Here is an 18,410-nt window from a genome sequence, read left to right on the forward strand (position 1 = left end):
ACTATTTTGTATATGAAAATGCTCTTTTTGTGAAATTTTGTTTTCTTTTTTAAGGTCATGTTTTAATGCTTGCAAAAGGTACTAGGTATATCCATCTTTTTCAAATGAGCCCTTAATATTTCCCCATGATGTCTCAGTACCCCACTAGTGGTGATTAAAGAAAATAAAGCAAGAATAAGAAAAGGACAGCACTGCTTCCCATGGGATTAGTGATTTTCATTGTTGAACAAGATTTAATTCTTTTATACTTTAACTCTCCTATATGGGGGTTTTTGCCCGTGGTGATCCCAATGGTGCAGCTTTCATTTCTACCCGATGCCATTTAAGTGTGGTTTCAGACTATTTTCGGAACTATCCATAAATTTGTTTTGCAATGAACTTTTATCATTTAGATTAATTTGAAATAATACGTAGTTACCTTTCCTAAATCTGGTCCAAATGTTGATTCTTCCTTATTTGACAGATTGTTCAAAACACGTTTTAAATTTTTGGCTTCTACTGGCTAGGGTTCATTGTTTACTAGGTTGTCCTAAAGGGGTAGCCACGATTCCAGAGACTCACATTTTGTCACCCCCCCAAAAAAATTGTGATCCTGAGAAGATTCGCTCCAAGTAAGAAAAGAGCAACTTTAGCACCTATTTTCTTTCATTGATGAAATGTCCTCAGTATCAAACTCACCCTAGTTACTTATCTGCTAATCACTTTCTTCAAATGAATTCTGTCTCTTTAGTTACTTATTACAGCACGAAAAAAATAAGTGTCAGAGAAATGTTGTTAATCCTAAAGCACATTTTTACGCTACCAATCTAGGACTCTACCAATCAATTTACAAGCGTTGATATAAATCTGACCACAAGCAATTGGGAATTATGAAGGCAGTGGTACCCATCATATCTTTGATAGGTCCGAGCATGATTTGAAAGACAAACAGAGATTAAACAAAAAGAATTTTTTCTTAATCAGTAAAGCGTAAAAGTAGCAAAAATTATTTCGTATGTGAGGGAGGCTGTCCCGTCCTCACCCCACTGTTCAGGCCGGAGTTTTATTCTGCTGGTTTTCAGAAACCCAAAATTTTCACTGAAATTGGGATTTTATTTAAGCACTACAGAACTTTAGTGGTAAGAGCGCGAGATTGAAGAGGCAACAGCCTCTGTCACTTACGGAATAATTCCTGTTCGTTTACGTCTAATGTCGTTACTTACTTTCACTTGAAACACACTTTTTTTTTGTTTAATCATAATAAGACGCTATTTCATACCATGTTTATTTATATAGCTCATATTATTCAGAAAATGTTTTTTTTTTAACTTTAGGCAAAAATATTTGTTTCATGGGTAGGGTCATTTAGAACTATCAATATTCATCTAAATAAGATGATAATACCAAAGCGCAAAAATGCCCCTGACTAAATGACTTCTTTTTTGCTACTATTTCAAAATATTAACTGATTTAGGTAATAAAAAGAGACATTTAATTCCCCCGAATTACTACAGTATACGTAAGTACTTATGAATATTGCATAGACTTCCGTACCATAGAGCCTTTTCATAACCCACTCGTGACTCCACGCATTAAAGTGGGGAATTCTAAAGAATCATTGATCAAACACTTCAACTATTTTTGCTAAACTTATTAAACAAATTATGAATACTGTTTGAAGTTTTCAATACGCTTTCATTTCCCTCTAAATCATTCTATCAATTCTATTGCACGTATATAGGCTCTTAACATACTTATAGTAAACAGTAAAATTATACCACACTTAATGTTAAGGGGCCACTTGTGATTTCCTAATAAGTGTTTTAGCGGGCAATTCAGAGCGATCATTGAATAAACACTTCAACTATGTAAGGAAACTTACTGAAATTAGCTTGTTTTTAACATGTGTTTCTTAACAAGTTCTTAATATGCTTTTAATTCCCTTTATTTCACTCAAGAAACTCCAATACACGTTAATACATATGTGGCTACTTATACTTAAACAAAAACTGCTACAGCAGGAATTACTAAAGAATTATTTGAGCAAAGACCTAATCAAGGGGAAAAATAAAAATTACTTTGCTATAGTTCTTTGATGGAAACTGTTATTTCGTCCGATTGGTTACCATCTGTTGCGCGGTTTTATAAGGTTTCGCGCGGTTTCTTTATTTCTGAAAAAACAAAGAACCAACCTTTTAGTAACCTGTATTAATGGTGCATTAAGAGAAGATGGTACTCTCGCAATGGACCTGGAAAAACTCAAAACCGCAAGCTTGCAATCCATATATGGGACCCAGAACAAAGTACTCCCAAACTAGTCTATACTAGTAATCCATCTGTTTAAATGAGGCTGACGTCTTCAATTGTAACCAAGGATTGGGTAAAAAAAAGCCATCGGTAAATTCCAACCATTTAAAGACCCGGAAAAACATATGGTTTATTCCATAATGCTTCAATAGGGTGGGAGAATACAAAAACCCAATATATTTGTATAGGTAGGAGAACCTTCACTTTAGGTTATGCCAGACGTGGCTGAAAGCAAAAGATGTTTTCATTCCTAAGCCCGGGAAAGAAGATTATACAAACTCTCGGATATGCAGAGTGGTTGCTAAGGCATCGATTCAATAGAAAGTGATAGAGCGACTTACCTATCGGTATCTGACAAGTATTCAAAAGACCAAACATACGATTTCAGAAAAACAAACAGGTGTAAGGTAGAGATCTGACAGGAAGTCGCAATACGCAGTCGTAAAACACCCATGGACACAGCTAAGTGGGAGGGGAGGGTGTATACTCCCGCCCCTGAAGTTCCAAGTTTACACATTGATGATTTTAATTTAGGTCATTTTATGTGTCCGCACTTGCAGGCACACTTGGCAATTTTGTCGGCACATTCTTTATATAACCCCTACACACTCAAAACCCAATTTGTGCCCCTTGATGCTCCAACTAGTATGGCAAATTGGGCTAGCTGTTAAAACAAGAACTATATAATGGGCATAATCCTAGATATAGAAAGTGCATTTGACAATATTACTTTCAGAGCTATAGAGGTAGCGATGGAAGAAGGAAGAATTGATCATTGCTTTTAGAAATTGAATTCGCATAGCTCAGAACTCAATAAGTAATCCAGAACTGAAGGTAGTCAAATTGTCCAAAGCTGTTCATAAGGGGGCCTCAATGGGGGGGGGGGGGTAATTTCTTCACATATGTAAAATCTTATCATGAACGGTTTGTGAAATTTTAGAAAGCATTCAGGATGTATCCACGCATATGCTGATGATCTAATGTCCTTATTGAGAGGACAATATCTGATGACAATATTGAGTTTGAACAATATACACTGGATGAAATCCAAATGTTGTTGCAAAAACACACACTATGTTTAGCTTCAAAAAAGAGCCAAATAATAGTTATGATATGTAAGAGAAAATGGCTGGATCCTTTTACTCTAAAAGTTCGTGACCGCCCGATTTCTCTGAAAACAAAATACCCTCGGATCGTATTAGACCACCAGTTATGATAGAAAGCTCAACATAAAGAAAAATGGTTCCTAGAAAAATGGAACAGGGGATAAAGTTGCTCATCAAAAGTAGCGCGATAATTTGCTTTGCAGATGGTTTGTGGAGCACCTTACCAGATTTGAGAAAATTGATTCGCCTTTATGGCAAATTTCCAAGATTGCTGTTGGAACTAGGAGGGATCTGATTGAAACTTTTCTGGTTAAGAGTAGAGGACCGGCTGAAGATTTTCCATATTTGGAATGTAGAGAGGAGGATATTGTGGGGGAAGAAATGGTCTGACAACTGGCCAAGTATATAGTATGGGTAAGGGAAAACAATTCTTAATTGGGTCTCCCAGCCAAGGTTTTGAATTTATTTTTATTTTATCATGGGGTTTTTGAGGCAATGGTCCTTCGAGGCATAATTCTCAACCCTACATAGGTCCATCTCACAGTAAATAGTAACATAAATCTAGTCCGTTTGGCTTAAACATCCCCTTTGCAAAATTTCAAGCCAGTAAAAAGAGCGATTTGTTAAGTTTCACCAAATTGGTTCTCTTGTGTAAAATTTTAGGCCTATAAAATGAACAAAAAAAATTTGAGTAACCACAATAAATTCCAAATAAACTGTAAGTATTCTGTATTTAAATAACGCATCGGAAAACAACTCTCATTAATTAAACTTTGCCTTTATCTAAAGTCCCACATTTCATTCTGTCGGTCTTTGTGTAATTAAACAAAAAATCAAGTTATTTCAACTGAAAATAAGAAGCACAGAAAACGAACAGAAATTATTATGTGCATAAGGGGTTGCGCCCCGTCTTCAATAATTCGTTCTTTACGCTAAAGTTCTTTTTAGTACTTTCAAAAGAGCTATTTATTCTAATCGAACGGCCTTTGTAATTTAGGGGTCATTCTTAAAGAATTGGAACAAAGTTCGAACTTTAGTGCAAAGAACGAGATATTGACGAGGAGGCGCACTCCTTCATATACGTAATAATTTATATGTTTGTTTTTAATTTTAATATTGCTCCCTACTTTCGGCGGAAAAAACTTGTTTTTTTATATTTAATTTCTGACCGTTTTTAAAAAATGCTGGGAAGTCCGAAGCCCCCTTCATGGAAAATTCTCTTCCGCCATGAAAAATTCCTCCACGGAAAGATCCTTCCACGTAACCCTCTCCCTCCGAGCCCCCCTCCCCACCGGAAAAATTCTCCCCGAAGACGTCTGCATGCTTTCCAATAACCAATACTATATATAAACAATCGGCAAAGTTCATAACTTGCAGCCTTCCGCCAGGGACTGTAAGGATTAAGTCGTCCTCAAAGACATAGTTACTGGATTTTCCGACTATGCTGAATAAAGTGGATATCTCCAAATTTTGATCCGGTGACTTAGGAAAAAAATAAGCGTTGGAGGGGGCCTAGTTGCCCTCCAATTCTTTTGGCCACTTAGAAAGGGCACTATAACTTTTAATTTCCGTACGAATGAGCCCTCTTGCAACATTCTAGGACCATTGGGTCGATACGATCAACCCTGGAAAAAAACAAACACGGATCCGTGATCTTTCTTCTGGCAAAAAATTCAAAATTCCACACTTTTGCAGATAGGAGCTTGAATCCTCTACACGAGGGTTCTCTGGTAGAGTGAATCTGATGGTGTGATTTTCATTAGAGTTCTATGACTTTTAAGGGATGTTTCCCTCTTTTTTTTCGAAAATAAGGCAAATTTTCTCAAGCTCGTAACTTTTGATGAGTAGACTAAACTTGATGAAGCTTACGTATTTAAAATTAGCTTGAAAATCCAATTCTTTGATATATCTATTGTATCAAAATTTCGCTTTTTAAAGTTCCGGTCACTATTGAGCCGGGTCGCTCCTTACTTACAGTTCGTCATCACTAACTGTTTGATTTGGCAAGCTAAGTGCTCAGCATCGGAATGCACCACTTCACTTTTCTGTTAGTATACGTGCATACAATGCAATTGTATATTGCACAAAAATATGCTTGGTAGTAAGTAATGACAACTTCTTTTCCTGCTATTCCCAGTCAAGCCTTCCATCTATAAGGTATACATAGCACGAAAGCTTGACAAGTGATGAAGACGCATCATGGCATATTGTTGGTTTTTCTGCTGAACAAGGCCTTGGGAGCTTAGGCCCTGGATCCACTGAAATCACAGAATATAAAATAAATATGCATTCTTTGAAGATATAAACCAAATTGACTTTTTGGTTTCCGGATGGGAAAGGGGTTACCTAGTTTGATCCACAGCCCTCAAAAAAATTTGACCTGATTCACGTATTTGCCTATAAACTTCATGAAAAAGAAATATTGAGGAATTATCACAAGGCAAAAAATCTATGAGATTAGTTGTTTATTCAGGTGCTTCGTTTTTCCCGAGCATTGAAGACTTTTTGCTCGTCTTTCGTATTTTATTTTCATTTTGAAATTTCCGGGCTTTGGCTTAGTTTTATGGCGGGGTCTTCATTGTGTGGATTTTTTTTTCTGGAATTAAGCCCAACAGTTAATTTATCCCCCTCCAAGCGGAAGGGGTGCATTCCCAATAGCACTTTTTTTATGTGGACTGACGAAATCTGAAAAAAAACAACCAATTGTAATACCACCAATCTTAATTAGAAGAGTTTAGCGTAACAGTTTTTCATGCCATATATTCTTTAAGTAATAATTTTCACACTTAAAAAACTAAAAAAAAACTTTTGAAACTTTATTCTTAAGAAACTTCTGAATGTGTGTAAATTTTCTTTACAAACAAAACTTTTTTTTGGATAATGCGAGAATCTGTGCATCAAGGCAACTGACTCCAATAAATATGTAACGAACTCGAAGGCATAAAGGCATAATCATTTCCGCAGAAAATACCACAAGAAAAAGATTTTTTTGCAGGAGATGTTTAAAGTTCCTCTATAAACAAAATCTTTTAATTTTTCTATCGGTACTCCAAGAATCTACGCATCAGATTATTTGGTTCTTTATAGGTAACTGATTTGAAGGTATAAAATTACGAAGAAGGATATTTGTGAAAAATGTACATGCGTCGTTGATTTAGAGAGCCCAATGTTAAGAAATAGAAAAGGGTTGTTAAAGTATATTGTTACAGAAGTAATCTGAAGAAATAAATATAGGTAAGTAGAAGACAATATGCTAATTGCAGTAGGATATATATTCACTAAGTAGAACAATAATACATGATGCTTTTACCAGTACCATTTGAGACCATTCAGAACCATTTCAGGGCATTTTTGTTCTTTTTTTTTTTATAATAGTTAGCAAAATTAATGAAATAGACATTCAGATATTTACTAGCTTACCACCCATCCAGCCATGCTGATCGGGTCAATGCTCCTTTTCTGACTAAATTTTGACAAAGCTACTCATAGCTTTCCCTGTACCCTCTACTCTATGAGAATATTCGCAAAGGGTAGCTGAAAAAGCTTTCCCACCGAAGCTTCGAAGGAGGCCCTCTTGGGCGGGAGGTACCAACGCTTCGTTTAAACGCTATTTTTGGGAGTTAAACTAGAGACATCTGATGAGGGTGGTTCAGCTAACAAAGCTGTTTGCGTTGGATTTTCTGCACGATCGTGTCGGAATTGACAGGTTGGGGCCGCTTGTTTGATATTTGGTCTGGGTAAATGCTGCCGGCATTTCGCTGGCAGGTTCGCTGGCAGGAACCTGGCTGAAAATGCTGCCAGGCTTCGTAGCAACATTGTTTCAAGCACTGGCAATCGGCGTTTGTTCTCTTCTTTTAAAGTACAAGTAATCACTCCGTATGCTTTTGGATAAAATAGGATTCAGAAAAAGGGTGTTTTCATGTTCAGTGATAGTTGTTTCTTTCATAATCAAGAGTAATGGCTTGAAACATGCTGAGGTAAGGGCAAGATATCGTTTGATGTCTTGAGAAGTCGTTTGTTGACGTCAGCTCATTTTAGAGATAATGGAAGCATTCGACTCATTTGAGCTGGACCGTAATTTTGTGGGGTAGAAGGTCTACGTCAATGTGCCCTATTACATTTTCTATTGCTAGTATTGCTTTTCATCACGAAGGTAAAGGTAAAGGTAAAGGATACGGCATTAGACTTTACAGTCCCTACCGGCGGTGCTGATCTCCGTTTCTTGGCCCTTCAGCCAGGAACTGCAATGGGGGGCTGGGGGCCAACCATCCTGTGCTTTCGCACACCCTTCCTGTTTACCTTCCCCAGATTTCTCCAGGTACCCATTTAAAGCTGGGTCGACTCTGGCTAAGCTTACAGAGTCACGTCACTGACTCCCGTCCCAAACTGAACAATTGGGTACACTGGGATTCGAACCCGCGAACTATCTCAATCATCAACATCGTTAGAGTTTGCTTGCATTTTCTATATTTGCCTTGTTAAGGCGATCAATGTACTCGGTGCATACAGGTTAGTTGGAAGTTGGAGAGGTACTCCTCTAAGAGAACTCTCATTTTGATTAGAACCAATAGCGGTACAAGATTCAGGAGTAAACAGAACAGAGCGGCCTACTCCGAAGATATTTGCTTAAAATATGAATAGACCTGTTCTCCAGGTCCCAATATTCTTTTTAGCTTTATATCATGATGAATAAAAATCAAAATCAAGGTACAGGCGAGACAGAAATAGTTTTGGCCATCCATCGTCGATGGGTTGTATATTTGAAACTCTGTTTTTCAAAGTTCCATTTTTAATGATAGTATGCTGCTGTTTTGGTAATTTCTGGTATTATCAGGACGCAGTCCTAACTCCTCTTATATGTTTCCTAGACTGATTTTACACAAAGGTTCATTTTGGTGTTCAGGAAGGGGTTTATCCTCTCACTGCAGAATCGAACCCACTAAAATAGGATGAAATGGTGTTACTCCTGGAATGCCCCCCTAGCACTTTTCGTTATTATCAAAGTCGTCAATACTTCTCCAATGTATGGCTCTATGAAGACATTTTCACCCTCATTCCTTGATCATCCTGATGCCTGAAGCCTCATTTACCAAATTGAATACATAAACTACCAATTCATCGTTTCCTCGGCGTTCATTAAAAATGAACTAGGAACCAATTACTGATTTCTCGGAAAGGTTATATCCCGTGAGAAAATCAAATCAAAAGTTACGGGATCCAATTAACAGTGTTCTATACGAAAAAGGCGGGAAGAAGCCGTGTTACTCTTCAAAAAAGATGTGGGTTTAAACCTCTGAGGCTTTTTGTACCTAATTGGCTTCCCTTGTCTAACTTTGGTCAAAGGAGAAAAATATAATCCCATCTATTGTTTTTGACATGTCTACAACTATTTAAAATTCGCCGCTTAGAAATTATTAGTGAGGGCTGGTTATCTAAGACTATATCCAAGATTTTTGTCAAGAGAGTGGGGTCAGGTGCTGGGGGTCTATCAAATCTGTTTTTTACGGGAGAGGTTACCGAAAGAAAGAAGAAGAAGGGGTCTTCCCCCGGAGGACTTGCATAACGGTCTCAAATAAAAAATTTTCACCTGCATTTTGAAAGCCATTTATGAACCGGAAACATATTTTTAAGTTTCTTACGTGAAACATTTTTTTACTCTATTTTTAACACCTGAATACGAGTCATTTTCGAACATTGTAAATTGATTTAGAAACAAGGACGACCATTGCCAATAGTATCCAAAATAAAACTGGAATTTAGTAAAAAATAGTCGTTTACAAAAATACTTGTTGACAAAAACACTTGATTTTACGGGGGTTGAAAATATCTAAATCATATCAATCTTGCTTCCTCGCTATCAAAATTGATCTTATATTATCTAAAAATGCACAATTTTAGAAAGGGGAAAATAACCCAAAAACCAAAAATAACCCAAAAAAATTTCGTATAAGAATTCTGGCGAATTCACCCAGTGTAAAATTTCCCCTGAAAAGTTCACCCCTGGAAACTTGCATCTCCTTGGTAAGTTCTCCCCATGCAAAATTTCCCCAGCAGAAAATTCGTCCTCTCCTCCTCACCTGAAAAATACATGCATACTTCCCAATAACAGATACTGTACGTAAACAATAGGCAAATTTTATAACTTAAAGACATTTCCCCAGGGGCTGTGTGGGGTCATATGATCTCCAAAGACATAGTTATTCGGCTTTATACTATGGTGAACAAAATTGCTATCTCAAAATTTTTATCGGATGGTCCTGGAAAAAAGTGGCGTGGGAGGGGGCTTAGTTGCCCTCCAATTTCTTATGGTCAGTTAAAAAGTTCGCTAGAACTTTAGATTTCTGTTAGAATGAACTCTTTCCCGATGTTCTAGGCCCAAGAGGTCAATATGATCACCATTAAAAAAAACACAAATAAACACGTATCTGTGATCCATCTTCTGGGAACAAATACAAAATTCCACTTTTTTGCAGATAAGATTCTGATGCCTCTATGGTAGGGTGCTCTGACACGTGACGGTGTGATTTTCGTTCAGATTCTGTGACTTTTAAGGTGGTGTTTACCCCTTTTTTCGAAAATCAAACAAATTTTGTCAGGCTTTTAACCTTTCATGTGTAAGACAAAGCTTAATGAAGCTTATATATTTGAAATCGGCGTAAAAATTAATTTTCTTATATAATTTTTGGTACCTAAATTCTGTTTTTTATAGTTTCGGTTACTATTGATCCTGGTCGCTCCTTAATTACAGTTTGTTACCACAAACTGTTTGAAAAGACATACATTTTAAATGTATATCTTACCTTTAAGGCTAAATAAAAAACATATTGCTTGTTTGTACTGGAAATTGTTTACCAATAACCATCAAAAACCCAACGTGCAATTTTTTTCATTTTTTTTACTTTCCTCTAAATTTTTAAACGTAGCTTACACCGTTTTTTTTTCAAATTACTGCAACTGAGTAGAGGTACAGCCCTTTACAGTTTCAGACGAGCTTGCTTGTATCCTTCAGAAAGGTGTTTAATAGCTCCTACTCACAGGGGGGATCTTTCCAAACCAAAAGCGGTCCAGAGGCCTCGTCTCTGGATCACCTAAAAATATAGACGTAAAAGCAAATCCTTTTTTTTGCCACTTTTTTTCTTTCCGATTTTACAGTAAGCCTTTGAACATTGGTAAAACGAAATTCTTTAGTTTTTTTTTATCTCATTTCTAATCAACATTCTACTTTGAAAGTGGACATGGTTACCTTTTTTTAAAGTAAAATTAATACTCTGCAAAGTTTATAATCATAAATTCATAATTGATATAAAGAGTTATTACTAGTAGCTTCTCTGCAATTGTTTGGATATTCAAATACAAGCAACGAACATCGACAGATTCATAGTCTTTGTTTGGGGAGCACTGATGAAACTCTAGCTCCCCCATTGGTAGTGCTTTGCCCTCTACCCCTGTAATTTTTACAATTTTTAGGGAGGAGGGGGCACATCTCCCTGTGCCAACCCATGGATCTGCCCTTGACTGCAAAGGATATCAGACGTAAAAATTGTGTGTGCCTGTAGGAAAACAAGAAACAATAAACATAAACTACAAAAGGTCAGAGAAAAAATCCTCCCACCACACAATTTCAAGCCTTCAATTTTTGACGCGAACCTTAAATATCTAGTATGTAATGAGTCATATTCCAATCGCGCCTATAGTATAGTGCCTTAACCTTCATTTGACAAAAAATAACTTCTTGTCTCCAGCGTGTAAGGTCATACGGTTGCTATCAAGGCCGTATTCAGGGGGGCTTAGATGGTTTTAATTCCCCCAAAATGTTTGTCCGACTCTTAAAGACCTAGCAAAAATTAATATAAACAAATTTTTAATGCGTTATTAAAGTTTTTTTAGTAACCCCCCTGCCTCCCCTGAAAAAAATCCTTTGGTAAAATACATCCCGAGAAAAAAAATCCTGGATACGACCCTGGTTATGATACAGATTTAGTTAGCAGACATAGCTAACTATTATATTTAAATATAAATGGCAAATTTTTATGTGAACCTTAGATATTCATCTATGGTTAGGCGATTATCAGGATATGACGAAAAAAAAAATCCTCATATATATCTTTCTAGTATAATTGATGTTAGCCACTTCTTTCATTTATTACAACCTGTAAATCTAGAAAATAAATAGTTCTGACAATGAATTTCAAGTGAGTTGTAACTCATCAAAATGCATTAGATTGCACTCAGATTTCTTTTCTTTTTGTCACCACGAGTGCTTAGGAATGGTCTCTCAAGGAGAACAAAAAGTTGAATTCCTCTCTAGATTGTATGATAATTTGACACAAATTTATCCTTTTCAGGAGAAATATGGTCCCTCAACTAGAGAATTCCATTTTATTGGTCACAGCTTGGGTGCCCATCTTGGGGGATATGCTGGTTCAACACTAAAGAGATTTGGATTTACTCTTGGCAGAGTTACAGGTTTGTTTTCTCCTGGAATTAAATAGAATTCGTGAAAAATTTGATTAAAGAAACTGATTTTAAATAAAGCCAAATGAAACACCAGTGCTGCTATATTTCTGTTGGGAGAATTGATATTTAGTCCCTTTTCGGGATTTCTATATTCTGGGTGATGCTTCAAACTTTTAAAAAATTAGTTTTAGGTAACGTGAGTATAAATAAATAAAATAATAAATTAAAAGGAAATTAGGTACATATTTTTTGTCACATCTCTCTGGCATCCTATTGGTGTTTATAATGAATGAAAACATGGCTATAGTTGCTAAAGAGCTTGGGGGTAATTGCTTTCTATGCCAATGGTTTCCCCCTTAAAGACTTTATATTCTTGTCCTTCTCCACTTAGACTTAATTGCTGGAATCACTTAATCAATCAAACACAAGTATGGCAGAAGAAGAAAAAGTTAAGGGAATAGGGAACTTATAAATGCCAAATCATAAAGTGTTAACGGTTTCTTGGCGTAATGGAGGTTTTGAGAGCTATAATAAGCACTTTAGAAATATTACCTGTCTCACTGGCATCTCTTAAGGTATTGAGGTGTTTCGTGCCAGAAAATGTGGCTCTAGATCATTTCCTAAGTTACTTTCATAGTCAAACAATTCGTGATAACGAACTGTAAGTAAGGACCAACCCGGCTCAATAGTAACAGAAACTATAAAAAACAGGATTTTGATAGCTGTGTATCCATCAAAAGAGTCGGATTTCCATGTTGATTTCAAATATATAAGTTTCATTAAGTTTATTCTTACCCAAAAGTTACGAGCCTTAGGAAATTTGCCTTATTTCGAAAAAATGGAACACCCCTAAAAGTGTTAGAATCTTAATGAAAATCACACCATTAGATTCAGCGTATCAAAGAGCCATACTGTAGAGGTTTCAAGTTCCTATTTGCAAAAATGTGGATTTTTTTTTTTTTTACCAGAAGAAATATCCCAGATGTGTGTTTATTTGTTTGTTCTTTTTCCCAGGGATCAAACCAGTGCTAGAGGAGTCATTCGAACAGAAATTATCAATTCTAGTTGCCTTTTTATGTGACCCAAAAATTGGAGGGCAGCTAGGCCCCCTCCTCCGCTCTTTTTTTCCCAGTCACCCAATCAAAATTTTGAGACAGCCGTTTTGTTCAGCATAGTCGAAAAGTTTAATAACTATGTCTTTGAGGATGACTTCATCCCTCACAGTCCTCGTGGGTAGGGCTGCAAGCTATGAACTTGTCCATTGTTTACATATAGTATTGGCTATTGAGAAGTTTACACACGCTTTCAGGGGAATTTTTCTTCTGGGGGAGGGGGTTATGTGGGAGGATTTTTCCATGGAGGATTTTTTCAAGAGGAAAAGTCAATAAAGGGGGTGCTGGATTTCATAGTATTATTTAGAAGCGATCAGAGATTAAACAAAAAAAAGTTTTTTTTTACTGAAAGTAAGAAGCCACATTAAAACTTAAGACGAACAGAAATTATAATGTATATGAGGGGGTTCGCCCCCTAGTCATTACCTCAATCTTCTTTGTATTTTTTCTTACTTTCAAAAGAGTTATATGTTCTAATTAAACGGCCTTTGTGATTCAGGCATCATTCTTAAAGAATCTGAACAAAAATCAAACTTTAGCGTAAAGAACAAGGTATTGACTAGGGTGCAAACCTAGTCAATGGATTTGGGGTTCCACCCCTGTTTCTTTTATCTTTTCAAATAAATGACCTGTTTTCCTTTCCGTAATTATATTGGCTTAGAGATGCTCATAATATAGTTTTCAATGATAAGTTAAAGTCCCGTTGCTAAGCTAGGAGATTTGCAATAAGTAGAAGCTTTGGTTAAAAGTCTATTTGTGTTCGGCTGATCTGGGTCTTTGAAAGATAATATTATTCGAAAGAAGCCAGTGATTTGAACTTTAATCTAGTGGATTGGCCAGGATCAATCTAAGGTCCACCCCTACAGAAAGAGCTTAGTACACAAGTGGTGTTTTGTTTTTAGGCTGTCTTCAGAGTTTATGGATCTATGTTTTGTTAAGTGACGTTGAAAGAATACAAGTGAATTATTTCCTACAACCATGTTATATTATTTTTCCACGAACCCAGGCAGGGTAGGAAAAATACCGTTATATAATACCTTAATATAGAATAAATAATAGAAAAATACCGTTCACGAGAAATACCGTTATTAGTATATAGACAGGGGGTGTTCCATTGCCCTCCAAAGAAATAGCTAGAGATATGATGGGTGACCCAGGTGGTGACACCCTTGGAACAGAGCTTGGTCCTTTTGATCGTTCGATCACGTTACCATACCCTGAAACACTGTAGCAGGGTATTATAATACTCCGTATTTACTTTACAGTAGTTGTGACCGCGAGACTTCCACTCCAATATGTGGTACCAGCATTGGTTCCATTACAATAAGTGGTGCCAGCGGCTTGTCATGACAATACCCCCATATACGTAATAATTTCTGTTCGTTTTAATGTTGCTCCTTACTTTCAGTTGAAAAAACTTTTTTTTATTTAATAAATAAACAAGATCATATGTCATATTTTCAATCTTCTGTTTTACATATTGATACATTGTTTCTCTAGGTGTCAATGAAGGCAAATAAAAGGCATAACATCTTTTTAAATATTATGTTACATATATTTTATAATGTTTCATTCCTGAAATATCCGTAGCTTAGTTGCAAAAAAAAATTGTTTTCGAATTATTCACCTTCGAAATATCCTCCTAAAACTAGGTATTTGACGCTGATGCAGGAATACCGCTACTACTACTACTGGCAACTCACTACAAGCATTGCAGCACCAAGCCATCTAAAGCCAACACAGCTACGCAAGCTGCCTTTCCATTTCAATCTAATCAAAGCCTCCGTTTTTACTCACTCTCAAATTACCCCTTCCCTTAAATCTTTTCTCACGATATCCCCCCACCCCATTCAGGGACGACTTACTTTTCGTGTGGCCCTGGACGGTTGACCAACAAGGACTATCTTTTGGCAATCTGTCATCCTTCATCCGCAGAACGTGTACTAACCATCTCAACCTTTCTCTCATCATAGCCTTAGAAAGTGGGATAGAACCGTATTTTTCATACGGTTTACTGTGTGAGATACGGTCAGTCCGTCAGGTACCCCAAACAATCCATTGCTCTCTGGAAAACATCGGGAAAATCCTCCTCCATCTTTCGGGGTGCCCAAGCTTCAGAACTATACTTGATCACTGTAGTTTGCAATATTCTAGTCTTGGTTTGCAGACTAATCTTCCTATTCTTCCAGACTGTTTTCAACCGTGAAAAAAAAAAAAACATGGACCTTGGCTATTTTACTTCTAACATACTTCACTACATCCACCGTCTTTACAAACAATACAACCTAGGCTTGCGAAGCTGTCCACTTGATCGATTTTCTCATTGCCCATGATCACCTTCTCACCTTCACTTATTCCTTGTCTTAGTGGCTTCGTTTCCTTAATAATAATCTTAAACCCAATCCTTGCACCCTGAACTCTCAAACCTTTAAGAAATCATTTATTTTGATAAATTCTTTCGTCTAGGATGCTTAAATCATCAGCATAATCTAAGTCTACGAGATTTTTACTTCTCCAATCGTGTCTGTTTTCTCCCATTGCCTTGGTTGTACTTTTTCGGACAAATCCCATGAAAACCATCCATGTAAATATAGATAAGACGTAATCCTGCTTAGCTTCTGGTTTAATACAATTTTTCAACGCTGTGACGTTCCAAATTGCAATTTTTACGTTCCTTGAATCATTGAAATTGTTATGGCCTCAGGAAAAGTAATGGTGCTAAAATCAGTGCAGGATGGGAACCAACGCATCTTCTCAAGTCTGCACAAAGTGCTTAAGCTGGCTTAGTCGCCTCAGGAAAAGTGATGGTCCTAGAAGTAGTGGAGGATGGTGACTAACACATTTTCTCAGTTTTACACGAATCACTTAAGCTGGCTTAGAACCGGACAGCAAGGAGTTCTTGGGACGGTCAGTATGAATAGAGACTTCGTGCAATGCTTGGTCGATCTTGGTCACAACATGGTTCTTACACTTATCAATGTTTTTCTATCAGTAAGAGTCAATATTCTGCGCAGACAATCTCGAGCATATTACCGTCAACTCATTATTTTTCCATACCGACAAATATTATGCTACTATGGGGAGGTCAAACCCATAATAAATAAGAAAAAGAAGACTCTTAGCTAAAAAGAAGTTTTTGGCCCTAAAAAGGCCACCAAAACAGACAAAAGCAAGAACCATCCGTTAATCAGAATCCAGTGCAAATGCTGTATCGTTTACTAGGCCATAGTATCGTCGAGGCGTGCCACTCCTTAAAGTAACTCTACAGTGCTGTTAGCAGTCATGGTAGCAGCATTCATTGGTAATACTTAAGGAGATGGGACCATTTGAAGGAAACACTAAAACATTCTGAAAACTACTTTAAAATAATCTTAAATTTTTACTTGTCTCACTCCTAAAGGCGCTTTGCTCCAATTACACCATACGCGAATTTAAACCTGTCTTCTAAGAGTTGGGGGGACTTCTTTTTTTGGAACATGGTTCCATGTTATTTCCTTAACTAAATATCCATGACTCAGCGAACCTTCCTACAGGTGCTTTGGATTGGGAATGGGAAGATAGGAAGTGATTTAAACACGGCTGTGTTCTATCCCCCTTTATATGGATCATTTCGATGGACTTAGATTGAATGATTATTTAAGCATCCTAGGTGAAAGTGTCAGCAAAAGGAATGAAATTTTAGAGGTTAGGCGAGTTCAGGGTTTTAGAATAGGTTTGAAAATTAATGTTAAGAAGACTAAGTCGCTAAGACTAGGAATAAATGAAGATGACAAGTTGACGTTGGATAACGAAAAGATTGATCAGGCGGGCAGCTTCACTTACCATGGTAGCATTATTGTACGGTGGGAGCAGTGAAGATGTTAAAGGTAGAATAGTGAAGGCTCAGAGTTTTTTTCACAGTTAAAAAAATGTTTGGTAGAACAGGAAGATAAGTCTGCAATCCCAAATTAGAACAGGAAACTACAGTCATGACGACTCAAAACAAGCTCAAATTCACTTAAACAGCTCAAATATGGTTCTCAAGGATGGGCGCTCCGAAAAGCAGATGAAAGATTTTCTAGATGTTTTCCAGAGAAATTGCCAACTGAGACGTTTTCCAGAGAAATTGCCAATAGAGACGTTTTCCAGAGAAATTGCCAACAGAGACGTTTTCCAGAGAAATTCCAGAGAGATTGTTCTGGGCACCTGGCTGACTGACCTTATTTCAGACAGTAGGCTGTACAAAAGTTTGTATCAATCCTGCTTTCTATGGCTATAATGAGAGAAAGGTTGAGATGGCTAGGGCACGTTCTGCGGATGAAGAGTCACAGATTGTCGAAGATTGTCCTTTTCAAGCAACCGTCTACGGCTAAAGGGATTATTACCTTATTTATTTAATAATATTTCAAACAAGAACTATGTTATTCAAAACTGTGAGAATTGAATAAATCTTTCATTCTAAGGGCTTTATGTTAAATAATTTATAAACTTCATTACATTACTCCTGTGTTAATGAATTCATTCTTGAAATTTTGGGAGAAAAGTCAAACTGTAACGTGAAGAATCTGAGATTAAAGGGGCAATAGCCCCCCTCATACACATAGTTTTGTGTTCGTTTTCATAGTTTTAATGTTACTTTCTATGCCGATTAACCTTTTTTTTAATCTTCGCTTATGTTTATTTGTGAAAAGGACTCTCTTAGGTATCTTCACCTTTAAATATAAAATAGAATGGCCACAAGGCAGAGGAAGGCTGTCGCGCCAAGCAAACCCTCACTCTTTAATTTTAACCATTAGTTTATATCATAATGCTACGATGTTTAAACCATCATTTCCTACTAAAAACTACCTTTTCTACAATAAGAGGATATGTGTCACCGTTCACCGAGAACAAAATATTCTTCTAAATTAAGAGATATCAAGGTTTTTCTCCCCTCTCTCCATATTTGGCTAAAGAGCCACTCATGGTAATTTTCTTATGTCTAAGAAAGAGAATAGATTGAGATCGAGGAAGAGTACATGCAACTGTGTTACCCTTAGGTGGCCTGGTATTATAATGAGCCGTTAGTAGTAGTAGTAGTAGTAGCAGTAGAGCTAGTACATGAGTGGTCTTTGATTGAGAATTAAATAAAAAAGTAATTTATTTTCAACTGAATGTAAGAAGTGACATTAAAATTTATAGCTAACAGGAATTGTTCCGTGCCTTATGGGAGCTCTTCAATTCCCTGCTCTCTGCGCTAAAACTTTATAGTGCTCTGCGAGTGTTTCAAATTCCAACTCACCAGCCCTTGTCTTTTAGCAGTAATTCTTAAAAATACAAAAGTCAAACTTCAGTGTAAAGAGCAAGGGGTTGACAAGAGCAGCCGATCTCATATGTGTAATAATTTCTATTCGTTTTAAGAATTAATGTCACTCTTTACTTCCGTATGAAAATACTTTCTTTATTTATTAATTTTTGTTCGTGTTTATAG

At 36.7% G+C, this 18,410-nt stretch overlaps 1 protein-coding gene across 2 annotated transcripts in view; it reads left to right on the forward strand.

Moving 5' to 3' along the window:
- LOC136032658 (pancreatic triacylglycerol lipase-like) overlaps positions 1 to 18,410 on the forward strand; it is a 109,341-nt gene that overhangs the window by 33,391 nt on the left and 57,540 nt on the right. For both annotated transcript variants that reach the window (XM_065712943.1, XM_065712944.1), the window contains exon 5: positions 11,738 to 11,858. In XM_065712943.1, the coding sequence (XP_065569015.1) occupies positions 11,738 to 11,858 (121 nt within the window). The remainder of the gene's footprint in view (positions 1 to 11,737; positions 11,859 to 18,410) is intronic.

Source organism: Artemia franciscana, chromosome 11 (assembly GCF_032884065.1).
Source record: "Artemia franciscana chromosome 11, ASM3288406v1, whole genome shotgun sequence".
NCBI classification, from domain to species: Eukaryota; Metazoa; Arthropoda; class Branchiopoda; order Anostraca; family Artemiidae; genus Artemia; species Artemia franciscana.